This window comes from Penicillium hispanicum (genome assembly GCF_028827665.1).
Source record: "Penicillium hispanicum strain IBT 35686 chromosome Unknown utg000005l_segment0_segment0, whole genome shotgun sequence".
Classification (NCBI taxonomy): domain Eukaryota; kingdom Fungi; phylum Ascomycota; class Eurotiomycetes; order Eurotiales; family Aspergillaceae; genus Penicillium; species Penicillium hispanicum.
Window position 1 is genome coordinate 227,386 of NW_026623197.1, and position 25,951 is coordinate 253,336.

General features: G+C 53.3%; 13 protein-coding genes across 13 annotated transcripts; 4 read left to right on the forward strand and 9 right to left on the reverse strand.

The window, feature by feature from the left end:
- Positions 1-395: 395 nt before the first annotated feature.
- N7459_005527 (uncharacterized protein) lies at positions 396-1,380 on the forward strand (the record flags this gene model as incomplete). Its single annotated transcript, XM_056944711.1, has 3 exons — positions 396-784; positions 855-1,092; positions 1,165-1,380. 3 exons carry the CDS (start codon positions 396-398, stop codon positions 1,378-1,380), a joined length of 843 nt encoding a protein of 280 aa, XP_056799046.1.
- A 1,255-nt stretch (positions 1,381-2,635) lies between these two features.
- On the forward strand, positions 2,636-3,741 carry N7459_005528 (Elongator subunit IKI1; the record flags this gene model as incomplete). Its single annotated transcript, XM_056944712.1, has 2 exons — positions 2,636-2,951; positions 3,011-3,741. The coding sequence occupies 2 exons, from the start codon at positions 2,636-2,638 to the stop codon at positions 3,739-3,741; spliced, it is 1,047 nt and encodes a 348-aa protein (XP_056799047.1).
- A 560-nt stretch (positions 3,742-4,301) lies between these two features.
- N7459_005529 (glycoside hydrolase family 76 protein) lies at positions 4,302-5,790 on the reverse strand (the record flags this gene model as incomplete). The annotated part of the gene is made up of 3 exons (XM_056944713.1): positions 4,302-4,871; positions 4,922-5,625; positions 5,682-5,790. 3 exons carry the CDS (start codon positions 5,788-5,790, stop codon positions 4,302-4,304), a joined length of 1,383 nt encoding a protein of 460 aa, XP_056799048.1.
- Positions 5,791-6,793: 1,003 nt separating this feature from the next.
- N7459_005530 (NADH:flavin oxidoreductase/NADH oxidase) lies at positions 6,794-8,130 on the reverse strand (the record flags this gene model as incomplete). Its single annotated transcript, XM_056944714.1, has 2 exons — positions 6,794-7,891; positions 7,960-8,130. The coding sequence occupies 2 exons, from the start codon at positions 8,128-8,130 to the stop codon at positions 6,794-6,796; spliced, it is 1,269 nt and encodes a 422-aa protein (XP_056799049.1).
- A 1,257-nt stretch (positions 8,131-9,387) lies between these two features.
- Positions 9,388-10,528, reverse strand: N7459_005531 (kinase-like protein; the record flags this gene model as incomplete). The annotated part of the gene is made up of 2 exons (XM_056944715.1): positions 9,388-9,701; positions 9,772-10,528. The coding sequence occupies 2 exons, from the start codon at positions 10,526-10,528 to the stop codon at positions 9,388-9,390; spliced, it is 1,071 nt and encodes a 356-aa protein (XP_056799050.1).
- Positions 10,529-11,423: 895 nt separating this feature from the next.
- On the forward strand, positions 11,424-12,539 carry preB (alpha-factor pheromone receptor STE2; the record flags this gene model as incomplete). The annotated part of the gene is made up of 1 exon (XM_056944716.1): positions 11,424-12,539. One exon carries the CDS (start codon positions 11,424-11,426, stop codon positions 12,537-12,539), a length of 1,116 nt encoding a protein of 371 aa, XP_056799051.1.
- Positions 12,540-13,278: 739 nt separating this feature from the next.
- N7459_005533 (uncharacterized protein) lies at positions 13,279-14,138 on the reverse strand (the record flags this gene model as incomplete). Its single annotated transcript, XM_056944717.1, has 2 exons — positions 13,279-13,762; positions 13,825-14,138. The coding sequence occupies 2 exons, from the start codon at positions 14,136-14,138 to the stop codon at positions 13,279-13,281; spliced, it is 798 nt and encodes a 265-aa protein (XP_056799052.1).
- A 940-nt stretch (positions 14,139-15,078) lies between these two features.
- N7459_005534 (putative cytochrome P450) lies at positions 15,079-16,535 on the reverse strand (the record flags this gene model as incomplete). The annotated part of the gene is made up of 2 exons (XM_056944718.1): positions 15,079-16,358; positions 16,427-16,535. 2 exons carry the CDS (start codon positions 16,533-16,535, stop codon positions 15,079-15,081), a joined length of 1,389 nt encoding a protein of 462 aa, XP_056799053.1.
- Positions 16,536-17,666: 1,131 nt separating this feature from the next.
- Positions 17,667-20,269, reverse strand: N7459_005535 (uncharacterized protein; the record flags this gene model as incomplete). The annotated part of the gene is made up of 4 exons (XM_056944719.1): positions 17,667-17,759; positions 17,813-17,911; positions 17,975-19,597; positions 19,655-20,269. The coding sequence occupies 4 exons, from the start codon at positions 20,267-20,269 to the stop codon at positions 17,667-17,669; spliced, it is 2,430 nt and encodes an 809-aa protein (XP_056799054.1).
- Positions 20,270-21,289: 1,020 nt separating this feature from the next.
- On the reverse strand, positions 21,290-22,648 carry N7459_005536 (uncharacterized protein; the record flags this gene model as incomplete). The annotated part of the gene is made up of 1 exon (XM_056944720.1): positions 21,290-22,648. One exon carries the CDS (start codon positions 22,646-22,648, stop codon positions 21,290-21,292), a length of 1,359 nt encoding a protein of 452 aa, XP_056799055.1.
- A 151-nt stretch (positions 22,649-22,799) lies between these two features.
- Positions 22,800-23,686, reverse strand: N7459_005537 (uncharacterized protein; the record flags this gene model as incomplete). The annotated part of the gene is made up of 2 exons (XM_056944721.1): positions 22,800-23,409; positions 23,445-23,686. 2 exons carry the CDS (start codon positions 23,684-23,686, stop codon positions 22,800-22,802), a joined length of 852 nt encoding a protein of 283 aa, XP_056799056.1.
- Positions 23,687-23,725: 39 nt separating this feature from the next.
- Positions 23,726-24,152, reverse strand: N7459_005538 (uncharacterized protein; the record flags this gene model as incomplete). Its single annotated transcript, XM_056944722.1, has 2 exons — positions 23,894-24,152; positions 23,726-23,776 (listed from the first exon to the last, which is right to left on the reverse strand). The coding sequence occupies exons 1-2, from the start codon at positions 24,080-24,082 to the stop codon at positions 23,726-23,728; spliced, it is 240 nt and encodes a 79-aa protein (XP_056799057.1). The 5' UTR covers positions 24,083-24,152.
- Positions 24,153-24,664: 512 nt separating this feature from the next.
- On the forward strand, positions 24,665-25,606 carry N7459_005539 (uncharacterized protein; the record flags this gene model as incomplete). The annotated part of the gene is made up of 1 exon (XM_056944723.1): positions 24,665-25,606. The coding sequence occupies one exon, from the start codon at positions 24,665-24,667 to the stop codon at positions 25,604-25,606; it is 942 nt and encodes a 313-aa protein (XP_056799058.1).
- Between the last annotated feature and the right edge of the window lie 345 nt (positions 25,607-25,951).

Sequence of the window (25,951 nt, forward strand, 5' to 3'; positions counted from 1 at the left end):
AAATGGCCACATGGAATCGATCTGTATGCGCGGTGATAGTAGATAGATCCCTGGCAGGGTATGGCCATGGTCCTCTCGGGCGATACGCTTGGGTCGCAGAAGATTGAAACCAATCATAAACCACAGGACTATGTACCGAGAGGGCAAATGAGACGACCGATGAAGTGTAAACTAATTAAAGAAGCTTGAGTGTATCCACTAGGGCGCTTAAAGAGAAGTTATACGCGGCAGCGGGTAAAGAGCGGTTGCGCACGGCAACGGGTGGGTGTTGACATGAGGCTCCGTCTTGGCGTATGCATAAACCATCCCCGATCCACGTACTCTCCATTCCCACTACATCACCTTCTCATCTGCGCTTGCTCTCTTGTCGACCATTTTGCCAGACCTCCTGCGCGATGGATTATGAGTTCTGGCACCGTGAACGCAAAATTCGACATCGGGCCTTGGGCCTCATGTGGTGTCAGATTCATAACGAGACCAGTGGAAACCACCTGGAGCCGATCGACCTGAACAGGGCTCATATTCAGACCGCACCCCTCTCCCTCGATGGCAACGCTCAAATCTTGCCGCAGTTCTTTGCCAAGTATGATAAAGAGATTCCGTACTGCTTGGAGTGGTGGGAAGATGAGTCAATGAGGTTTCTCAACCAACCGCCTATCCCAGACCGGCCGGACAGAAATTCAGACGCTCTATCCAGATTCCTCAAAAATCACTTTCGGGATTGCTTTTTCTACAACAAGCAGCATTATCCAGCCACGATGACTACCTCGCCTGCCTGGGGAGCGTACGTCCTTCCTGGCAAGCAAGCTGTGTTTTTCCAGTGATATAGACTGACCATTTCTCAGAGACTACAGGACCGGCACATTGCATGAGTTCAGGGGTGGCTATGAATGGTGGGTGGATTCGGTTGCTCATATGAGCGATGACCATTCGCTGGAGAAGGCCGACCTCCAATACCCACATCTCAAGGCTCTAATGCGCACCCCCGTCATCGCGGATGACCGTCTGCTCCGAAGCGAGATCCTGACGCTCGTTACTCTTACTGCCAGTCGGCTGCGCAAAAAGAAGCTGTGTCCTCATATCATTCCTCCAGTGTGTTTACAATCCCCCGAACGTTCACAAAATCTCCCTGATCAGCTGACTAACCTTGGGCCTTGGGAGTAGGTTTTCCTGATCTCTATTGTGGGCCAACGGCATGCGCGAGTTCTCGAGTCACACTATGATGGCAAGACTCTCATTGTCCGCAAGACACAGTTTCTCGACTTTACCAAGGAGAACGTCGAGCTCACTCAGCTCCTGGCGCAATATTGGTGTGGGCCTCCGAAAGGACAGACAGAGCTTGTAGAGCCGGATGCAATTCAATCAACCGGCGCGTCTTGAGGTGTCAGGAGTGGACAGTGTTTTCTGTTTCGTTGGATTGGTTGGGAGTCTCGGGTTTACGGTTCCTGTTCTATTGCTTGCTGGACTATTGTATTGATTACCATGACTCACGCCGTACTGCATATGATTTACGATGCAATTTCCATGGTTCCAAGTAGTTCGTTACTGCAGCCCTTTGCTTCGTGTACAGTGCGTACAGTTCCTACTATATGGACGATGCCGCTATGCCCCAACCGGAAATGCCGACAGGTCTAGGGGACACTATAGCAAGCAACCGCGTCTTCTCGATGCGCCAAAGGACGTTGATCGCAGGAAATTCAACCTGCTCGCCAGTCTCCTTCGCGTCTCTCTTTCTCGTAAACGCTGACCATCGACAGCCTCGTTGACTCGACGCTTCCTCTTTTTATCACCCGAACCCCGTCGACGGCGCCCCTCAGCATGCGACTCGCTTTCTCCAATCTGCCCATCCGATAGTCAACTCTCCCTTTATGCGCCGCTGTCACTGACATACCACCATTCGATGACCTCCCACTCCTCGCTGCGCCGAGCTCTCCCATGCCATGCCCGTCTGCGATCCGGACAATATCCGAGTCGGTCGGCAACCTCAGCCCCAATGTCACCGAGAACCTGGCCCGCGATGTGGAATACTGAGTTGCGCAGGAGCTGGAGGGGGCGTGAAAGCCTCTGCGGGACGGAAAACGTATATTACTCACAACCCAGGATGTTGCTCTGGCTCTGGGAATGTTGGATGTGGAACCGTTGTATGGTTACGAGACAATTGGCCCTGAAACGGGGCAAGCCAGGTCTTCTGCCGTGTGGTATTATTGGTATTAGGCCACATCACCGAGATGTGAGGCTTGCTGTATGGGTTCGGAGGGACCGGAGAGACTGATAATAATGACAACTGGATGCCATGGCGATGGGGAACAAGCCATCGACAGTAGAACTGCCAGCGATATTATCTAGGTGCGGCTGACAAGGCAGAGCATGTGGTGGCATTCAGTAGCTTTGCAATAGCGAAAGAAGATCATCAGAGAAACACGGATGCTCGCCAGCTTCGACGCGAGTCAACAAAAACCCATAGCTACGTCAACATGCTAATTGTATAGTTTGAGATTTTGCCCTTCCCAGGTCGGTATAGCGGCTGTGGCAGACCCATTTTTTACGGTGTCCCACGTATACTCCACCCACCGCGAACTTTTTCAGCCGTCGCGATGACCTCACCTCCTCAACCAACGGTTGATTCCTGCACACAATGGCCCCGGCCAACTTATCCCACCGGCGAACGCACAATCTGCTGTTAATCTCTAAACTTTTGAATCTGCGGGACACCGCGTCGCCGCTGACACTGCTTCTGGACTCGTTGGAGCAACCCGCCACACCCCTCCTCAAAGAATACATCAGACGCGCGAGGCTCTCCAAAGCCCATGTCACTTTCGTGGCCTTTGAGACACTACAACGACCCGATGGAGTAGATGCTTTTGTATCCGCCCGCCACAAAAGCCCAGCTGATATTGTGAAAGAGGTGGTGGCAGCAGTCCCCTCCACTGCCCCCGTCAATCCATCTAAAAGTAAGTCGCTCAATATGCCTGCGGCAGGTTCAATCTAATTGAGCTAATCACGATCCTAGGACGCCTGATTATATTGGATGCGATCAATCCTTTGCTCAGCTCGAGAACACTCAACTCTGGCATTCATTTACCCTCCTTCCTCGGCTCTCTCATAGCCCCAACAGGCATGTCCGCAACAAAAGCGGAAGCATCTCTAGTGGTGACATATCACCAAGACATCCCCGGTCTTTCTCCACAGAACCCGTACGCGCCATCGCCGTTCTCAGTGTTAATCTATCTCGCCACCAGCGTGATCACATTGCATTCTTTCTCCCATATTTTGGCGCAGAAAGCTGCCCGAGACCGCAGTCTAGCTGCGCCTGTCTTCGGTCTTGAAGAAGAACAAGATGGCGTACTCCTCGGGCGAGTGGACAAGCTATCCGGTACAGGCGCTGCGGAGGGAATTGTCCTAGAGCTCGAACACCGCCGAAAGAGCGGCCGCGGCGTTCTGGAGTGGTATCTACTCCCCCCTGCATCGCGGTATTCATCGCAGCAGGTAAAGGAGGTTGTCACGCTTCTTGATGACCATATCCTGTTCAATCCGCCCGTGGCGCACGATACTAATACTGACGATGAGGAGCCCAAGTCCACGTTTGAGCTGGGGCTCACCGACAGGCAGAGGCGGGAGCGAGAGGGTGTCGTGCTACCGTACTTTGATGCGCAGCATGGAGACGGCCCTGGTGAGGGAGGCCGCATCCTCTACGACATGGGAGAGGAGGATGACTTTGACGAGGAAGAAGATGAGATTTGAACAAGCTATGCGCGAGGTCCTACCTGGCTAGCCCTTACACACGCTGCCCTTCCATTCAGACTGGGCCATTGAGATCCATGCGCTGTTGCTGGAAATTGAATCGCGGCGCGGTCTTCCCGCACCAGACCCCGAGTGGCATAGAAGCAACATGAGCACGTGGAGCCTACCTGGCGTCAACTGCGATCTGGGTGGTCTGTCATCAGGTTAGATACCGAGCTAGCTGGCCGTGCTCGTCGTCGTTGCCACGTATGTTGCCCAACCTATCGGAGAGAGCATACAGACGAGTTGTGATTTGGTCGAATTTCTCAATGCTACGAGCCAAATGCCCTGGCAGATCAAGTCTTCGAGACATTGATCAAGCTAGATTTCCTGGTTTGTTCAAGTGGGCGAACTTGAAACGAAGATCAGCTAGCACAGATTCATCACATCATCAAACGGGAAACATCACAAGATCTTCATCGAAACAAGTTGGGGACTATCATTATAGAACAATTCTGAGCGCTATTCACAAACTCCACTGCACCCAGTCAATCAAAGCAAGACAGTGAAAACAATCAAAATCAATCCCAGATCAGCCACCCGGTTGACCCCCCGATCGTAACCATCATCAAAGCTGTTAAGATACCCGCCCCTGCTCGGTCGGCAGTTTTAATCGGGTAAGACAGAGCATCAGGCTTGGGCTTGGGCGCTTCGCCACCGGCACCGGGGTTTCCCTTGCTTGTTCCACCATTATCACTGGTGACGGGCGCAGCGACCCTGGTGATGAGATTGGACTGGATCACATCCAAAGCCGCCATTTGCTGACCAAAGTCTCGTGTGTTGTCCCACTTCTCATCCGTCCACTTCAGACCGCAGGTGGTTTTATCGGTCCCGCCAGAACAGCTTTTCGCAGCGGCCAACGCCGATGCCTTCAGTTTCGGCATGATCATATCATAAGTGAACGGTGCCATCTGGGTCGTGGCAGCCATCCACTGGGCGAGGTATCCCTTAAAAGATCGCTGGTCGACCATGCATGTGTTGACAGTCTCGCATGCACGCTCGATCATCACGTTAGGTGGGTGATCGGTGAAGAAGACATCCGAGGCCTTCAAGATGTTTTCCACCCGGTTCTTCCACTTGGCATCGCCAGTCTGTTGCATGGGTTAGCGGCTGGGTCTCCAATTAGGCGGCTTCGGCTTACCTTGTTGTACATGTTTGCAGCACCAAGCAGGTAGACGCCGTTGTTGTAAGTCCATTCGATCTTGTTCGTCTCGGTGCAATTAGTCAGATCACTAGCACCATCCCAGAAGTGGTACTCGGGGGTCATGAAGCCGACGTTTTCCGTCCAGTCCCACGCTCGCTCTGCCCATTCTAGGTACGTCTGGTTGCCGGTGTACTTTGCTAGACGCGCAGCTAGGTTGAAGAACCCACCCGTCGAGATGGTATTCTTATAGGTGTATCCGTTGTTCCAGGTGAAGATCTGCCAACGCAATCCTCCGCCGCACGTCGACGGATCCCATCGTGGCGCTTGGGTATTGAAGACGGCCTGGGCCATCTCGAGCCATTGGAGCTTATCGGAAGGGGGATTGGGGAAGTTGCGTTCCGCGGCCGACATAGCTGCAAAGCCCCAAAAGGCCTGGTCATCGTTGCCCTCGGTCTTGGTCTGATTGTTGGGCATGAATGCCCCATTCTCGCCTGCCTGCCACAGCATGCCCTGTATCGTAATATCATTCCATTGGTCGTCGCCGGTGAAGTACCAGTAGTCGATCAAGGCGTTGAACATGGCACCGGCCTCCCACCAGTAATACGGATCTGGGAGATTGCCGGGGTTGTCGCCGGGGTTCATACCCGTGTAGTAGCCCATCATATTCGTGGCCACGGCTTTTGCAGCTTTCTTAATGGAGTCTGCCATAAGGTCAGCTCATCCCAGATTATGCAGTCGATAATGACGAGCTGATTACCTGCGCTCTCGACATCCAGACTGACGGCCTGGACAGTCCATGGCCCCATCATGGCTACAGTTAGTAGCCCCGCCCACGAGGGCCGCGAGGTATGGCCGACCAGCCTCATGAAGGATGATATCGATCAAGATCACCGAAGGCGAGCTAGATCATCGACAATGCCGACCAAGTGGGCACCTCTAGGGTATTCAGACAAAGAATCCTCGTTTTGTACTGCTAGCTGCCCGTCGATGAGGGTATTGCCGTCGTGGAACGCAACAATCGATAGCAGAGCCCTGCGGATGGCACAACCAGCAACGAAGGAAGAGAGCGAGAAGAGAGCAGAAGCGCGCAACGCTCAGCCCAGGCCCGGCGCGATGGCGGAGTGGATCGAAAGACCACATTCCAACAACACCAGGAGTGCTGGCATGGTAACAAGGCGTGTATCCCTCGAATCAGCATCACGCCCTGGCCCAGGAGTGGACGAACGAGTCCAGGGAGCGACTGATGGAGCCACTTCCACCGCGACAGATCCTCTTCTTCAGCCGGAATTAGTTCGAGAGAGAGCAAGATTGCAACCCTGGTGCTGTCATTGTGCGGTGGCTTCCATGGTTCGGAGTCGCGGTGCTCTGCAGCGATGATCGTCGCGTGGAATGCGGGCAGGCAGGGGATCTGTCACCACGATTCGCACGATCGGTCGAGAGCAAGGACCAACCGTGACGCATCTTGGGAGCCAATGAACGGGCTTGAAAGAAGTTCGCGCCCGAGGGGGTTCGTGGCCGCAAGCGAACGGGATGCAACGCCTGTCGCATGCCGATGTTGTAACACGCATCCCTTTCCGGTAGGGGGTTCTGCTCGGATATGCCTGGTGCTTTGAAGACTCGCCAGGGCTCGCTGGGGACGCTATGCTCTTTCAAGGGAATACTATCTTACGAGATCTAAATTAGATCCAAGTTCAAATTGCAACCTAGATCACTCCTAGTCATTGACCTCTTTCAACTTGCAGATGCACCTTGTTATGCTACTAGACTCAAAACACCAAATTGGAATAATTTAACTTCGTCGCTCATCAATCATGGTCTATGTAATCATGCTCTAAATCTTCATGCCATGTAAACGTCCCACGTCATCACTCAATCCAAAATCGAGGCCTTCACCGAGTTGGGCTGAATGTACTCCGATGCATTGCGGGAGCTGACGAACCCCCAGCGAATCTGACCGGCCATGGCAATTTCCACGTCCAAGTCCTTAGCAAACTGCCAGGCCAGACCACTGTCGCGCTGGAAAGCACGGCCGACCAGGATCAAGTCGATGTCATCGTCGTTCAGGATCTTCTCGGCCAGAACACCGTTGTTGATGGTCCCAACCGCGGAAACGAGGATCTTGTCCCCAACAGCCTTCTTCACGGCCGCGGCATGGGGCACCTGGAAAGCAACGCCGGAGGTCACCTTCTGTGCGCTGTGCACACCACCGGTGCTGATATCGATCAGGTCAATGCTGCCCTGCTCCGCAAGCGCTTGGGCAAACTTGATGGTATCGTCCAGCTTCCAGCCGTTCTCGTTGGGCAGGCTGTTCTCCAGCCAGTCGGTGGCCGAAACACGCAGAAAGACCGGTACGTTGGGCCCGACCGTGTCGCGGGTCAACTGCGCGATCTCTAGGGGGAGACGAATCCGGTTCTCGAAGCTCCCACCGTACTCGTCGGTGCGCTGGTTGGAAGAAGGGCTGAGGAAGGAAGAGAGCAGATACCCGTGGGCGTTGTGGATCTCAATCAGGTCCACGCCGGCCGCCAGGGCGCGACGCACCGCTGCGACCCAGGCATCCTTGACCTCCTGAATATCCGCCTTGGTCATCTCCTTGGGGACGATGTCTCCCTTGGCGAAGGGAATGGCGCTGGGGGCCTTGACGTTCTCGACCCAGCCGCCCACGGCGTCGGTGGCAGTGACACCGCCGAGCCAGGGCGGCACGGTCGAGCCCTTGCGACCGGAGTGGGCGAGCTGGATACCGATCTTCTGGCCCTGGCTGTGGGCAAACTCGACAATCTGCCGGAGCGGCTCGATCTGCGAGTCCTGCCACAGACCCGTACAGCCGGGCGTGATGCGGCCCTCGGGAACGACGCTGGTGGCTTCGATAATGGTCATGCCCGGGCCACGCATGGCGATGCCGCCATAGTGCGCCATATGCCAGGGGGTCATATGGCCGTTCTCGGCGCTGTATTGGCACATCGGGGCCACCTGGAGTAGTCGAATCAGCGACGTGTCTCGGGAAGAGGCATGGCCGGATGGATTGTGGTCGAACTTACCCCGACGCGGTTTTGGAACGTCTGGCCTCGGATGGTCAGGGGCTGGAAGAGCTTTGGAATGGGCTTTCCACTGGTCTGGGGGTCGCGCGCCGTTCCTGCCGGTGGACTCTGGGCCGGCGTGAAGTATGAGATGCCCTCGGCGGGTTTGACTGGGACATCGGGCCACGTCATGATGGTGGTGGTTGGTGGTGACGAGTGAATCAAGACCGGCAAAGACGTGAGTTGGGATTCAGAGCGCGAATAGACGCAGGCGTGTCTTGAAACTCGAGTTTGCCCCAGGCAAGCAACCATTCCCACGCTTTTATATCTACCCGCGCATCTGATTTCTAATCCCTCAAAATCCTTTTTTTTTCCCCGATGGGAATCGTGAAGAATGGATGCTGGAGCACGGAAGATCCACCAAGGCGCCGCATTCCTATTCGCCATTCTCCCCCGGAAAGTCAATAAAATTATTCATAGATGGGCCCCGGAGGCCAGCATGTAGTTTGTCAGCACTCTATTGGCCGTGCATGGAGGAACACTGTACTGTAGGCATGGAGTATATACGACTAAGCATCGACTCCGCGATCTAAAAGTCTCCGAGACGAGCGAGTCGGGCCAATTCGGCTCCGACGACCCACTCGGCTTGGGTTTCGACGAGGCAGCATCTTGAGGCTCGAGTATATACATCTCTCTAGAATTATCTGTATATATCTATATATACCTATACCGGATTAGTGGTGATGCTGTAAACCACCCATGGATACCGAGAAGAGGCTCTAGCATTCAGAAATCGTATCTGTAGATGAATGCAACTCGGTAATTCGGGTGATCTTTCGATTACAGAGTAGGGCGGGATATAGGTTCCGGCCCAGAATAGCATAGAACGATCTCCAATGGCGTGCGATGGGCACCGCGTAGTATTACAACTAGAATCTGGGGACCCGTTGAATCGACGCCAGAAACGCCCGCATTCCCATAACTTTGGAGACCGCCGCTTAATCCCTTATCCAGTACTTCTCTTATTTTGCACCTAGCATACTCACCCTCCATGAAGTTGGCACCCGCTCGATAGTCATTTCTCCAACTATGTTTGGCTTAGTTAATCATTCGCCCCTTCCAGGTTAAATTGGTAATTCCGGCAGTTTAGCATCAAAACTTCTTTGATTCCAATTAGCCGTCGTAAACTCGGTTTGCCGTGTCTAGGGATGATTTACCTATTGTAAAGTTATTTAGAGCTTTAATAATTATATAGCTTATCAGAAATGCCTTACTTACTTTCCTATGTACCTAGTATTTACTGGTAACCACCAAAAAAGCCCACCAGGTGCCCAGTGACCTAGGTACTCACTTTTGACCGGGAAGTGCCTGATATACTGCAGCCATTGCCACCAGGTGATCGATGGCTATCAGAGCAATAATAACAGACTGTTCTTCATGCAAAACCAATCAACAATCCATTCCAAGGGAATCCTGATACTCCGGAGTATCCTCGAAGCGCTTAATCAACGCATCAATATCCAGCCGCCCTTCCGACTCTTTACACAAACAATCGGTAGCGAGGTCCACCATCTCGTCGGACAGGCCACGGACGTGTTCGCGAATCTCACCCGGGAGGTTAGATTTCTCCATCTGGCCACCTTTGACCGCGTCCCACACCTTGCGTGGTCCATTATCATAAGTTATCAGCCAGAAAAAGGTCATCATCACTGCAAAGATGTCGTCGCTCTTTGGCGAGTGGTCTTCTATATGTGTCACGATTTCTACCGGGCGATACTTGTTAGACAGGGATATATAGATCGATCTTCACTCTCGAGGGTCAACGGTATGTACCTGGGGAGACGTATTCGCGCGTGCCAAACCAGCTGGAAATGGTTTCGTTTTTGGTGGCGCTATCGAAGTCGGCCCATTGGGGGGTGTCCATGTCTTGCATTAGAATGTTCGGCAGCTTGAGATCTCGGTGCGCAATGCCATTGTGGTGCATGGTAGCTAGCCCGTCTAGAAGTTTCCGAAACAACTGAACCTTATGTGGCATTTCCAATCGCTGGCTTCTCTTGATTTGGAACAGGTTTCCAAGCTCGCGCTTGGGCATCACGAGCCAGTAAGTAGTGGGGTCCCCCGGAACGAAAAAATAGGAGATGGTTGGTAGGATATATGGGCTTAGGTCCTGCACCTCCTGCATCAGAATGGCACCGGAGATTGTGTCATAGCCTGTGCTGGACTTTGCAGCTACCCGGGTCTCCTGTCTGTTTTTGTATAGCGTCGCCTGGAAGACCTGTCCAAAGCTCCCTGATCCCAGGCTGCCGTCCAACTGGAGTTTATACCCGCCTAGTCCCAGCCAGTTGGCACCGACGCGATAGACCCCGGGCGACTTTTGCTTCCCCTTGGGGATATCGTACTTCTTGAATGGCCACCATGAGTGCTTGACATCACGGGACTCGAGCGGACGAACAGTCTCGTAGCCGCCACCAAGCGCTTTGATTTCGGGCGTGAGATCAATCGAGGATGGGAGAAGGAGGGGCGTTGCGAATGTCGAACATATTAAGGAGACCTGAATGATCGATACAAGGAGATAATGAAAGAGATGCATCTTGAGCCCTCCCTACAGAAAAAAGAGGGGCATAGAGAAGTATATTTTTCATTCGAACAGAAACTCAGAAAAGTTTTCCTCTACGAGGTGATGCCACCATCAAACCCGCTCGGATCGTCAAGGCTTTAGCCCCAAGGATTCATGTCGGGCAAATGAAATCGTATATATATATCCACTATCTAATCAGGCTGCGTATCGAACGGGGCGCTGGAGGGGCCCGCCAGGCCAAGACCCCAGAGTTGGCATCATTATCATCATTCTGGCCCCCTAGTTAGTTAAGTAGTTATCCCATGGCGTAATTTGAGCGAGCCTTACTCGTGTTGAAGGGCCAAACCAAAAGCGGTAAAACTAGCTGGATATAGCAATTCACAGGAAAATCTATACGGAATGCATGAACCGTGCTTGCTGAGTTCCCAATTGCCAAGGCAGCGTCGATGACTTCCCAAGTTTTCCTCTCGCCTGGAACTAATCTTGTCTATGAATCGACAGGTCTAGACGCGCTGCTGCCCCAGGCACCCAGGCACCCAGGCACCCAGGCACCCAGGCAGCCATCGCCGCCCTCTCTTTGTTCTTAAGATTGTCCTTGATATTGTCGTTAGTATTGTTCTCTCCCGCAACCCTCTCGTTTCTCATTTCGGCCACCCAACCATGGATTCGCTCCCAGCATGCATCACCACCTTCAACTCCTCCATTGTCTGTCTCGACTTCTTCACCATGTCATTAGACCGGTCTTCACTTCGACGCCCGTTCCACGGTAGCTTACAACTCGCCGTCTGGATGCGTTCCGCCATGCCATTCTTATACCGAAGATCCCTGACCAGCCGTCAACTTTCTTGATCCTCGATCTCCAATTCAAATTCCAGTCCTTTCAATCAAAGATTCTTTTCTCTGCGCAATGGCAGCATTCGATCCAAACACGCAGCAGGTCACCTTCCGCTATGCGAACGGCCACCCGTTCAACGTCTCGGTCTCGGCCCTGGACGAATTCGCCCAGTACAATGTCCGCGTCTGCATCAACTACGGATGCCAGCTCGGCGCCTCGATCGTGCTCCTGGTGATCCTGCTACTGCTGACTCGACGCGAAAAGCGGGCCTCTGCCGTGTTCCTCCTCAACGGCTTGGCCTTGCTCTTCAATATCACCCGGCTGCTGTTCGAGGTCATTCATTTCACCACCGGGTTTGAGCACGTCTACCCCTACTTTTCCTACGATTATTCTTCCGTCAAGCGAAGCGCATATGTCATTTCTGTCCTCTCTGTCGTCCTGGAGACGCTGCTCGTCATCTGCGTCGAGTCCTCGCTGGTCTTGCAGGTCCAAGTGGTGTGTGCAACATTGCGTCGGCGGTACCGACGGGCTCTCCTGGGCGTGTCGGTCCTGATGGCTTTGGTTCCCATTGGATTCCGAATGGGCTGGATGGTGGAGAACAACATCTATATCATGATGGTGGCCGACATGACGCCCATCTGGTGGCTCGAGAGCGCAACCAACATCGTCATCACCATCAGTATCTGCTTCTTCTGCGCCGTCTTTGTCAGTAAGCTGGGTTACGCCATCAAGCAGCGAAGTCGGCTCGGAGTGCGTGATTTCGGTCCCATGAAGGTCATTTTTGTATGTGGGTGCCAGACCATGACCATCCCCGCCCTGTTCTCGATTCTTCAGTACTGCATCGTTGTCCCCGAGCTGTCCTCCAACGTCCTGACCCTAGTGACTATCTCCCTCCCCTTGTCATCCATCTGGGCTGGCGCGGCTCTCGAGAACCGTCAGCGCATTCCCTCGACAGACCCTGGTCCTCGCCGCAACCTCTGGCAGGCGCTCGCCTTCGGGGCCGATATCACCCTCCGTAGCAAGCATGTCACAACCGAGTTGACGTCCAGCACGGCTGCTCAGACCCTGTGCTACTCGGACCAGACTGCAAGTAAGATCTCTCAAGACTCGGATGTGCAACTTGGGATCGCTGTGGAGCATGACATTTCGGTGAAGAGCACTCGCCGAGAGGATGATTATGCCGTCTGATTCCTACAGCGTGGAATCCTTCCGCGGAGAGCACGGGCTGAGGAGATATGGGTTCCAGTTATCTTGGTTGGGCAGTATGTTTGTGCTCTTTTTCCTTGCCATTCCAGCGGATGGTCATCTACTACGCAGACCAACATTATTGTCCTAGTCGAACTGCGTTTTCTCCAATTCTTCTCTCTTCAGTGATATTCTGTTTCTTTCAGTGCCGCACTTTTCCTTGTGGAGACCTCGGTTAGGTCTGCTTAAAGAGACATCTTTTCTTCCTGTATCTCGCTCTCTCAAAATAATTCCAACACGAGCAGTACCATAAAAATCACCCATAATAGCGAAGCATGCCAGAAATTGGCCCAAGCCCTTGTCCCTTCCACTGTGGGTATCGCTTGATCGCCAGGTAATAAGTTTACCACAGCACCATGTTGTTTTTAACAATACTCACAACTTGTATAGCCTGTGTTTCAGACGTAGCTGCAACCATGTCGACAAGTCTTTCAATGTAGCTTGCTCATATCAGAGATATAATCTCCTCATTCCGCGATATCTCAGAGTCCTCAATAATAGCTCGTGTTTTTTGCTGACTGGGGCGAGTGATAGAAAGACCAGTGTCTGACTCGACAACTCAACTAATCCCGGTGATCTCACAGTAAATTCTACCACAAGCCATATGAAGCTCCGCGTGGGTCTTGAGTGGTCAATGAGGCGATGCCAAAGTTTAGCTGAAACCTGCATCCCTATACTCCAGTCAGGATGAATGAAAGAAAGCTTCCCGCATATCGTGAAAGCCCTCGACATCTAAGGGCCATCTCCCAGGATGCATCCGAGATGAATTGGGGCCGATGGTAAACCCCGCTGTAGGATCTACCGGGAGCCAATTCGACGACAGGCGAGTGCTGCCGTCCGGCATCTCCAATGTCGTCATGCTGTCGTCCTCATCTGTGGTAGATGTGAGGTAGCCAGTATCTAGGATCTGGGAATGTGCAGGCGAGGTTTGTGACGAGGGGAGATCACCTCGGCCATGCTCTACATCCCATCTGCTGGATGGGGTCATATCGGGACTGCCGCAGGGGTCAGAAGCCGGTGATGCTGAGAAGGTAGGGAAGGAGGGCGGATGAAAAGGCGTCATGAAGAGCGCTCTTTCGGCTGCTAGCTGAGAAGACAGGAGTTGTTCGTCGGACAGGTCGTGGTAGCCAAGCGGACGGATCAAGGCGGGAGAGTCGCTGGGATGGCTGCGAATGTTTAGAGCTGAGCGTCTCGACGCTAGTGTCTTCAACTAGGCAAGGCGGCTTACCTCTCCTTGTGCATCGTCTCGAATTCGCGGTGTTCACTGGGGAAGGCTATCCCATCCCACCGGTGGAGCTCTGATTGGCATCCCGGAGGTTCTCTTGCAGGTTTCATGGCATTCTCGTCGCTCCAGTCCAGATACTCTGCGACCCACGGATCCAGGTCTGCCGGAAGCACGAATGGACAGGCCCCAGGGAGCCATGGATTGTGCTGGAGCTCTTCGGGCTGGACATGATCCGGGACTGGGCTCGTGAATTGGGGGTCGTCCTGGTTGTCCCCAGCCCAGATAACCGAAGGATATGAAAAGATCCTCGCGCCCATTGCTATTTGTATCGGATGAATCTGTGCGGTTGACGCGGCCTCAAACACGCATCATGGAACCCAATCCGTCTGTGCAAGAAAGACTCGCATGTACTCCTGAAGTTCTGGATCCTGCGCGGCGACTACCACGTCGCAAGCAGCCCGACACGGAGAAGATGACGGCAGCAAGAAGAAAAGTGGAATTTGACGGGTTCCCCGCAAATCCGGGGCATGCTGGTTGACTTTAAGGCACAGATTGGCGGGGAAGCTGGAGGCGAAGCAAGGCGAACAGGAAGCTCCGACACGAGCTCACCCGACCTTGACCGGCAGGTCGGCAAATTCCCGTCGTCGCGAAATCGCCGCCGCGGTGGCTTGATGAACGCGTGCACCACATGGAAATTAACCGACGATGACCACTGGTGGTGGATGATGGGCCAATCGGTGCATTCCAGTCGGCTTCGGCACGAAGGATGAGATTAACCGTCCCCCGCAAACTGCAATTCCAGAGATGGTCAGGAACCCCTGGTGCCATGTGCGAGCGTTGCATGTGCAAGGGACGAGCATCTCCGATCAACTCGCATGCGCCAGGGGGATTTGGATGATTACACGCACTTCCAGCACGGTCCCTGGTCCAACTTGAAAGCACGCATAGCACCGGATCTGCGGTTAGTACATACCGTGGCAAGCACATTGTGACAGAGTCACGGCACATCTATAGCTCTGATACACGCCCTTATGGTAGGTAAGTGTCGATTCCGTCGGTGCCATTCCCAGGTGAAAAAAGAATAGACATCAGTTCATTCCGAGAAAATATTTCATTACTGACAGGGGTCATGTACACTAAGCAGAGTCGTAACTAATATCCGAACATATACAGCCATGAATTTCATTTGGGACTGTCCTCCAATTGATTCCGTCTTTCCAATTCCAATTCCTCTTCGATCACTTGTTTCGAGGCCCTTTACTTCTGGCGCGGGCCCACAAGCATGTACATATCCATCGGCTTAATGCTAAAGGCACCGTTGGCGTGGAGTTCGTAGTTCTTGTCCTCCAGCTCAAAGGAGCACTCCTTCAAAATGCTAGCCAGGGTGAAGAAGGACCACTCCCAGGCCCAGAGCTTGCCGATACACTCACGCTTGCCGTTGCCAAAGCCCTTCTTGGCGGCGGCGGGCAAATTGTCCCATTTCTCGCCCAGGACTTGCTCGGGTCGGAATTCTTCCGGATACTGGAAGACCTCAGGGTCGCGGTTGACGGCATTCAGGACAGCAATAATGGGCTGGTTGTGAGGGATCTGGTACTCGCCACCGGCGAGGAGGACGGGGCCCTTGGTCTTTGAAGGGATGGGTTCGATATTGAAGCCCGGGGCGGTAGCGGACAGACGAATCGATTCGCGGAGGATCGCCTCGACGTAGTGTAGTTGTTTCAAGTGGGCCAGATCGAGCGGGCCATCACCAACGACCGAGTCGATCTCGTCAGTGCCCTTCTTGATCTCCGCGGGGTTTCCCGACAGGTAGTACAGGGCATAGGTAATCAGGTTGGCGGCGGTAGCGGCACCAATGAAGATATTGACGATCTCATCCAGGACCTGGGAGTCCTTCAACTTCTCGCCAGACTCGGGGTCGGCGTTGTTCAACAGCGCATCCAACATATCCTTCCGCGCAAGCTCGGGGTTGTCTTTGCGGGTCTTCACAATATCCCGGCCGTAGTTGCGCATCGTCTTGGTCATGTCTGTGAACCGGCGCTGGTACAGCCAGTTCAGGATCTTAGGGCGCGTTGGCCGCTTCAATGCCTCCATCGTAGCACCTTCCCAAGCCTGGACCATATCCCAGGCTTTCTTCTTCGTTGCGTCCTCCTTGCCAAGCACCAACACACGCTCGTTGAAGAAGCACTTCATACAGGATGCCAAGAGCAAGAGATCAAGGTCATCGCTGGCCTTCACTCGCTGCTTCGGGCTAGCGCTCCACTTTTTGGTCAGATCGGGGACCACCTCGGCCATATCGTTAAAGCTGGCATCTGCCGCTTCCTGCGTGAGATACGGCATCATGATGCGGTGTGCGATGCCCCAACTCTTCTCGTCGTCATAGGCAGTGAACAGACTGTCGTGCACCGCGTAGCGAATCTCCACCACGGGACCCGTTACACATTTTCGGAACCGAGTCTGGTCGCAGATTTCCGCAAGGAGGGCGACGCTGCCCACAAACACGATTTGGTGGCCGAGGACGTTGATCTTGAAGATGGGGCCTAGAAAGGCCAGTCAGTCTTGCTGTGCGCACAGCATCAGCGAGGCAAAATGCAACATGGGAACTCACCATATTGTTTGGCCAGCTTGTTGAGAGAGTTCCATGTCTCATTGGGGTTGACGTCGAAGATATTGCCCAGGATTGGCACGCCAGGGGGCGCGGGTATCTCGCTCGGCATAGCGTAAGAACGGAGAGGGATATCACGGTACTATACAAGCTAGAAAACAAACAACGACACAGTCCTACGAGAGAGAAAAGGAAGAAGACAGGTCGAGCTCGCCGTGCACGGAGCCGGGGAGAGAGCAAGGACCTAAAAAGGACTCAGCTTTCCACAATCTTCAGCTGGCGTGGGTTTCCCGATCGACCGATGAGACGGAGCGAGGTCATTGGGCCGTGTCGAGGCACCTTGACGCCGGGACTCCATCGTTCACAACAGGTTCAGCCTAGCTGGCACGATCGGCATGATCGCGATGTAATAGCGCAGATTGGCGGGCGCCGATCGAGCGTGGATTGGCCGGGGATCTCGCATGTCTGCAGCCATCTGGAGCCCATCTGGAGCACTACGGGCTGTAGTGCAACCAGCGGGGGGGGCAATGGGGTTCACCACAATGGTCAGCGCGCCACTGCTGCAGACGGAGGCATTTCGTGCGCTGCTTCGGTCGCCATGCATCCTGACCGCTCCTGTGTTCCCACGCCGTCGCGACCCAGAGCTTGTTTGTGAAACTCGGGGGGGGGGGAGTGATTGGCACCCACACATCCCGCGTTTCGAGCACTCCATGGATGATGATGGTGTCTGAGGTTTGATTTGATTTGGTGGTGGTTGAGTGGCTGCGGGTGGTTGGTGGGTCTGAGTTGTGAAGAAGAAAACAAAAGGTTGACATCACCTTGGAGGCCCACCGCGAGCCCCAGCCACCTCTTCCCGTTCCTTCACGGCCCACGCGCGATGATAACGCGGCTGGGTGGATTGGTTACACCCTCGTCACAATCCTGCAGGGGTCGCGGTCATAGCTGGCTACCAGCTAGCTCGAAGCCAGATCAGGAATTGCCTTCGACCATGCGCCGATAAGAGCTTATGCATTGAAAAAGCGACTGCATCTTCATGGACTGGCCTATGTCCTTAGAATGGAGTAAGTACGATCCTACTGACGATGAGCCAGACTCCAATTTCCGTGGCAGAATTCGATAACCTAGAAGAAGATGGATCCATGCATACCGGCAATCTGGTAGACTCCACAGGCTCTAGATTCGCCAGAAACATACATTTATGATTAATTACAGCGCAGAATGGGTATCTCATCAAAACGAACCCTCAGAGAGGCTGAAAGCTAGAAAACAGCTCGTTGTCCCAAAGCCCGGTGCTGCCGGTATCGAGACCATCAAACCAGCCGCCCATATCCAGAGGCTAGTCCAGTTAGCACAGGATTTCTACAATTTTCAAAGTGGCGACTCTCTTACCGTAGTAAAATCCCCAAAGTCAGCTGAGAGAAGCGAAGCAGGCTCGATATCATTCCAAGATGCCGAATTCGGGGTCGCTCCGCCAAGGGGAATTGGTGTCTAAGAGACCTCAGTCAGTGGCTGAAATGTATACATTTTCAAGATGGAATGGAGGTCACCGACTTGTACAGGCGGGGGCTGGCGATCGACACTAGCCAGGGCATCGAAATATGGGACGTTATTCAACATGGCGCGACCGATTCGGACGGCCCTCTTGGACGTTGCTTCCACACTGGTTAATGGATCTTCCCCCTTAATACGAGACTTGACAGATGCCAAGATAACGCTCAAGAAGAAGTAAGGCTTGCAGCCTTTGCCACCGGGGCCAATCCGCCGTCCAAAATCGTCCAGTGTTCGCTCAACTGCCTGCAACATAACGCCCTGTTGAGACTGCACCATGCTCATCAAGACACTCGTGTTGATCCCATCCATCAGCGGGGCTGATGAATTTCCCATCTCTTGCGCCTGGAGCGATAGCTCCACGCATACCGTGATTGCTGCATGGAAAGTCTCGTCGCGGAACATGCCACTCCCCAGCTGAGTAATATGCGGATAGAGAACGGAATCTGAGGATGGGGGCAGTTCCATCTGTGAAAGAATCTCAAGAGATGCCTCAAGGCAGACCTTTCGCGAGTAGGAGCACTTCGGTAGCCGCACCACGCTGAGGGAAAAGGGCCGATGCAGTGCAAGCAAGAACTTGCGGATGATAAATAAATGCAGGGACTGTGCGAATCGCTGCCGTGCCATGTCAAGGGGGTTCATTCCTGCTGCATTGTCGTCAAACAAAGCAGACGCGTGCTGCAACGAGCGAACCAAATCCTCGCCCATTCGCAGGGCATCGTCGTATGAGAGATCGAACCGTAGGGCGTTGATTTTCTTGGCAATGCGATAACGCAATGGTAGTGTCCTTGTGAGAAGTGTCTGGTAGAAGTTCTGGGTGTACATTGCCGTGCTAATAGGAGCGGGATTCGTCTCCATATCCTCTGTCAAGTCCGAATCGTCCCAGTTGGATGGGTCGTCGCAATCACATTCGTCCAAGTCGACAGACGGTGGGACGCCGCGGTCCAAGGATATTTTGAGATCCAGTTCCACAATTGTCGTCCACACGCGGCGCCGAATCTCGGACCAGAATGGACTCGAACTCTTGCGAAAGCGCGTTGGATCACGATGAAGCCCCATGGTCATTGCCGAACGAATAAGTGAGCCGGATGAGGCCCAGGCCACATCGCCATCACTGGCAACCCCAAGACGGGCTACCAAAAGAAGACACTGTGTCTGTACCATCCTTAAATCAATATCCGGGCTCACAAAGGTACAGGAGACGTATGACTGGACCGCCATGATCCATTTCATTGCGGGTTGTTGGTAGGTATCCCGGTCGTCATTCTCCGGAGTTGAAACATAGAAGCAGCTCCCGGCTGCCAGAACTGCCAATAGCTGAGCCACAAAACCGAGGTCTGATTTCTGGGGGCTGTGCCAGTAGTCGGCATACTGCTTCAAGAACGTCGGAACGTGCAAAATCCGATAGGTCGTTTCAAAGGTATCCAAATAGAACTGGAGCAGCTGATCAGCCACGTTTCGTGGAGGTACCATTTCGTCGAGCTGAAATGCCTGTTCCCGAAATGCACGCTGGTGGGACTGGGTTTCGCGAGACCAGAGTTCGGTCTTGAATTTCTTCATGTCCAGGAGCTCTTTGTCCTTGGGAGCGTTAGGGCTTCGCCGCATTAATGTTCCAATATCTTGAAACTAGAAATAATCAATCAGCAAGAATATCAAGATGGAGTCTGGAGATGCATGACTCACAAATGACACGGTCGTTGTGTAATGGCTGCGGCCGAAGTATCTGGTTTTCTTCTTTTTGCCCCGGAAACTGGCATCAGGCAAAAGTCGCACCCGGTCATCAACCCCAGCAGCTTCCGCACTATTAGTAACAGTACCAGTACCCGTTTCCGAGAAGACATCGGACACTGAAGTCTCGGGAGTGCGGAGCGCATTCGGCTTAGCTAGGGCGTTTTCCAGCATGCGCAGACGCTGCCGCATCTCATGTAACTCATCCTGGTGGCTGCGCTTGGAGACGCGATTGGAATTCGACTTGGAGTTCTGCTTCGAGTCAAAGACAAACATGCTACCGGATCCTCCAGACTGGTCGTTAGAGTTTCCGGGTGGTCGCATGCGCGAGACGGGCGGTGACATGCGTCGCGAGGACTCCGAAGATACACCCGGCTGAGAACCAACAAAGACACATGAATCGGCGGTCTTGGACCGAACACATTGGCCACATGGAAGCGAGCGATCGCACTTGAGCTTGCGGCGGCGACATTCCGTGCACGAGAGTGGGGGCCGACGACGTCTCTGAATGACTCTTGATGAGTCGCCTTCCTCGCCTTGAGGCGACACTGGGTCTGGATAATCAGTCATTGCCTTCAATTCTTGGCGAACTTCCTGGGCCCTGGAAACAGAGAGTGCATATCAATTGCTGGCTGGCGTTGAGCTGGCCGTTGGGGCTTTGGGGGCCAATTTGTTGATGACGCAATCACAGAGATGATGGAACGGTGGCCTTGAGATGGTGCATTGGCGGATTCCCGGTGATTACAAGCCACTGCACAGCTGGGAGCGACTATTTACAGGGAAAGGAATGACTCGCTATGGATGCGAAGATCCGAGCGAAGGTGTTGATTGATATGCCAAGGGTGATGGAGTTAAGAATTGGCCGAGTCTCGGAGATGCCGTTTGTGGTAATAATGCCAAGCCCCGGGTTCCCGACTATCTGATTGATAGCCCCGTTTGGCAAGCGGTTTGACTCGTCCACGAGCCGTGATCATTGTGGTTCCAGAGCCGAACCATACTTGCATGGAATTCACGGCCAAGGATGCAGGGGCTGCTCATGGATGCCTAGTATGGGACGGATCCCGGTGTTGTAGCAGAACTCCTTAATCTTCGGAATTGTAGAAAGACTCGGGCATGTATGTCGGTCTAAGCCTGATTGTCCTTCTTTTCGTCTTAAATTTAAGCTCATACGGCATAAATATAGCTATCCCGTTTAAGCTCGGCCACAAGGCTGCATGATCTCCACTGGCCCGCACTGATCTGTCTAGTCGCCTTAAAAACTGCATTACGGACTTCCAGACCCACTGGCCTATGGAAATGGAGCTCGCAAGGTGTGGTGTCACTAAAATAGCCATCTCGAGCGCACTTAGTGAGAGGTCTTTTGAAGTAGAATATATGGTTGGCGTTGAGTTATACCTAGGTATGCCATAAATGGTAGCGTACCTTGACCATTCCAGCCCGAAGAAATCTGGGTTGCTTTGCGGACTCTGCATCATCTTTGGTCTTGCGGTTAGGAGGCATCGGAGAGGTCATGATGTGTAATCTGGAATCAAGTGTTCATGAAAAAATAAAGTGCTGTATAACAACATCTATTAAGTGCTCCAATAAAGATCACGTCTTTGGCTTAGGCCAGCCATCGATTTCTCCCCACCACCGCGATCGATAGATTTCATCCCCCTTGCAGATCTTCCGCCGCACGCCATTCACCACAAGACTGATATGGAACGCCCGATACTTCTGCCACAGCGATTGTACATAGATAAAGCTCCCATCGGGAGCAAGGTTGAAGCCCTTCAGATCAGACATGGGCAGCTCTTCGTACTGGCCAGCACGGTTGATGCCATGTCGATCGTTAGTCGTAACCTCGAACCCTTTCATATACTTGTTGGTGACTTCTTCGTACGATTCAGTGTACTGTCCCAGCTCAATGTCGAATGCAAACAGGCCGCGGTCATTTGAGATGATGAATTTGCGTTGGTTGGGCACCGGCACCAGGTCATGAGGTCCAGCCCACCAGCTGTTTCCGGTGCCCCATTCACTATCGATGTCCCATGCGGTGGGGAGACGGTACACATATGCGTCGTCCTTGCGTAGCTGGCCGGTCGCCGCATCGAATGGATAGCCTTGGATGACACCGTATGCGGGAATGGGGTCGGAGCCATCGGCTGCTGCGTCTGTTCCCGTCGCCCACAGCATCTGGGCTTGTTCGTCCCAAATCATGGCATGGATGGCTCGTAGGCCCGTGATATTCTGTAGAATGGGCGGATCATCGATCAGGGGGTTCTCCAAGCTGGCATTATACACCAAAATGCCATCCCACGGACGTTGGCCGGTGGTCCCGACCGCAAGGAGACTCCCTGGTAGTGCCTCCACCGTGTGCGCATTATGCAGAAATTCATTGTCTCGGCAGACAGCAAAGGTGATGAGCTTGTCTGTCTCCGGGTTATCCGGGGTATGGTTGACGACCAGGGCAAGGTCACTGTAGATGGCGGCGACGCTGGTGCCGTTTCGCATCCACTTGATATCGGTTGCGTCGTTGGCTCGGCTATGCAGGCAGCGCTTCAGGTTTGGTGGAAGGTGCTGCTTGACATCGTCGCGCTCAAAACTCCATTTCACAACGCTGTTCCGGTCATGAATCTTCAGCAGTGGTGGCACACCGTAGACACCGGTGATGATCTCCTGCCAAGGGCGGTTCTCCGGCCGCAGTCGCGCTTGCGGTTGAATGGGCGGGATGTACCAGTCGGCCAGGGGCTCGAAAAGTAGCGGGATCCAGCCTAGAAAGCCGCCTAGCATGGTCTTGAGAGGGATGGGGTCTTTTCCTTCACCCGCTGCGACCGTGGAGAGAGAGCGGAGAGCGGAGGGAGAAGTGTCAAGACGTGTTCGTATTCGGAACGGTCGATCACGGCCTGCGTGGCTTGGCATGCCCGACTCGGACAGAATCGCGAGAAAATCGGGGGTGGGGATCGACATGGCGATTGGCTACCATCGATTGCTGTTATGATCGACCCATTTTCCGGTTCCGCGTGCCCGATTACTGTTTCGAGACCACTGCGGGAAACTTCGATTTTATAGGCCAACGGCCATGCATCAGGGGGTCCAAAAATATTTGGGGCCATAAATATCAATATGTGCAGCACATGACAAAGATAATCAATATCAAAACGACAGTGGACTCCAAAATAGGCGAATTCAAGTGGTATGCAGATTCTGCCCCAGCTGAGGCAACTCGATACTCGAATCGTCTCCCGGACCCTGGAATTGTGCTGTCGATCAGGGCATACGGGAAGGTGGGACACTCTGGCAACAGGCTCAACTGCACCAGCACAGTTGCGTGATACCATGCAATATGCTCATGGTACAGACGACCTCCGTGGATGTTGATAACGGATGTTAACGAGGTACGAAGAGGCTCCCCGGTCGGTGGAATCCTGGGGATTCTAAATCCGGGCAACCCATGAGCAGCTGCTGTCTGGCAATGAACTGAGGGATAGAGAATCCACGGCCAGTCAATATGTTTCACATGGGCCAGACAAACGATAGATTCATCCATGATGCGATCAGTCCCAATCGTACGACTGATCGGCTCGAGTGCAATATCGTCGGGGTTATTGGAGATGACGTCATTGAGATAGCTCGGCCAATGCCTCCAGTCAACTGATATTTTCAAGTAACATCGCGTGTTGCTCATTTGATAACGGCCTCTCGCCGTGAAAATATTTTCACATATGGCTCTTGTACCATCGTCGCCAGTGTCCTTTCGAAAAACCGGTCGCCAAATTCATAGTAAGTGTGCTCATCCCAAATCTTCTCTAGGTCAAAGTAGGGGCCACCGAGGCCCTTCTTTATGAAGCCCACGCTATGAGTGTGGGCCACTCCAGCCATCGATATCTTGAAATATGGGTGGCCGGGAACTATAAAACCAGGCGATGACCCATCTGGGTACAAGTGGGCTGTCCGTTTCTCAATTTTGAGGCGATTTTCACTCGAGGTACTAGGCCCATGAGACATAGACGGTTGAGTACTGCAAATATTCCAACGTCGAAAAGACTACTGCCACCAGTCTTCGGTTAGCCGCGTCTCCAGCAAGTAGTCTTCACACTGTGGTGCATAATCCGTCTTGGATCCTAATAGTAAGGAGGTGGTAGGCAATCATTTTCAAAAAATAATGACGGTATACAATACACCAACCTATCAGCCATCGCATTCCGGAAGAACAATCAACCCATCTTGAGCTGTATCGAGGAGCTCCCATACGTAAGCCTTTGAGTTGCTGCTCTGTGTGTCCAATATGACCTGTGCCACTGCATAGCTCTCCTCGGCCCAATTTTTTAATGGATTCTGGATCAAGGCTCTGGTTGTGGCTCTGACAGCTTGAGGAGAATCAGTCCTGGCCCATGCTCGCATCGCGAGAGGGGAGGCTGAAGTGCAATATTGGTTTTTTAACTCGATTGACTTGACAGACGGCAGGCCTGAGCTAGTCGCAAAATTGGCTTCCAATTGTAGCGAAAATCACGAAACAGTGGAATTGAGTAATAGGTCGGGGACGGTAGAGGTCCTAAGGATTGACACTGCAAAATATATCGCGTAACCCCCACTTGGCAGTGGTGAGCCACTCACTCTGGCGACATAACCAATCACACTGGGCTGTACATTAAGTACCAAGGACAAGATATTGGCCAGTCATTTCTTTATTCAATTCGTCAAGATTTGACATCGACCTTTGTCCTTTCCCACTGACAGCGCCCCCACGTGACCGGTGTTAACCGACTCCGCAGCTCCGCATTTCTCTCTTTGCGACTCTTTGCCTGCGATTCGTCAGGGCTCAATTCGCGTCTGAGCGTGGACCAGTAGAGTGCCGGATTGTCGCTACTGAAAGCAGCCTGTTTCAAGGATGCAGAGTTGAGGGCCTCTCGAAACTGGGTGATCTCATACTGGCTGTTCTCCTGCTTCGGTGCCGTCGCGCGCACCCTCCAAACCCCCTTCAAAATGGACGCCCACATGCAGTCTTCCCTGACCGATGTCGAAACCAAGCTCAATGCACTTTTGACAACCCTGACAACGTCACCCGCTGCTGCCGGAGCACCAGCTGCAGCTGTCGCCCTGCTTGACGCCGACGACGCCCTTACATCCGCCATCGACACACTCCGTCTGCACCAAGAGAACTACGCCAAGATATTACGTCTACGAACCGAGGCAGAGCAGCTGGAGGATCGTGTAAAGGGGATCGTGAGGGATATCGAGGAATTCGATAATGAGATTCGAACCGCGTGCTGCAACGAGGACAGTGACAGCGAGCTGGAGTCTGATGAAGAAGACCGGACTGGAACCGACAAGCCAGCTTCCCGGAAGGAAATTGATTACCGACTGCTCTTGGACTTCGCACGACGTATCAGCAAGTACAACCACGAAGCTGCTGCAGATGCTGCCAACGGCGGTGCTGGGAGTGGGAAACGCCAAGGGCCGCGGCCACAGATCCTAGACAAGGATGCGACGATGACAGGGACAAATGGAGAGCCAAAAAGAGATGATGGCACGGAGCCAGTGGCGTCAGTCACGAAAAACGCGACACAATGGCTGGATGACTCGGCAAACGTCACGCGCGAGGTGTACATGCTGCCATATCCAATGGAGGAACGGATACGCATGGGATTGATGGGCCAAATCCAGCTCGCAGGAGGTGGTGACCCTGATAAGGAGGTGGATCGATTGATTCGTGAGGCTGAGGGACTTGGGGTAACAGAAGCTCCAGCCCCGGCCCCTGCGGTGGACACCAGGCAAGATGAGGCCGCCAAAGCCGCAGCTCAGGCTGGATCTTCGGCAAGTGATGTGGTGCGGGCACCTGGATCTGTTTCAGTCGCAGCGCCGAAACCCAAACCCAAGGCTCTTTTGGATTTGGATCTCTACGACCCGGATGATGACGACATTTGACCATTTGGCGCAGATCTGCCAGCCAATTCTTCATGATGATACCAACATAAGGAGATAGTTGTACCGACTCTTGAAAAAGAACCCCAAAATATTCTTTCCCAGTGGCTCTGGAAGCTAATAGGTAGTCCAAAGATAATTGGATTGGATGAACCGTCCGTATGTCGAGATGCACAGAAAGCTATCAGTGACAGGCATCATGAGGTGGGTGACCACCATCCCAAGTCGAGATTGGCCTCAATTGGGTCAAATGCTGCTGTAACGAGCGCTTTGATAGCCCATTACTATTCAGGTTCTCTCGATTCGACAAGAAGCAGAAATAAAGTTAGAGCGCATTCGCGATCTATA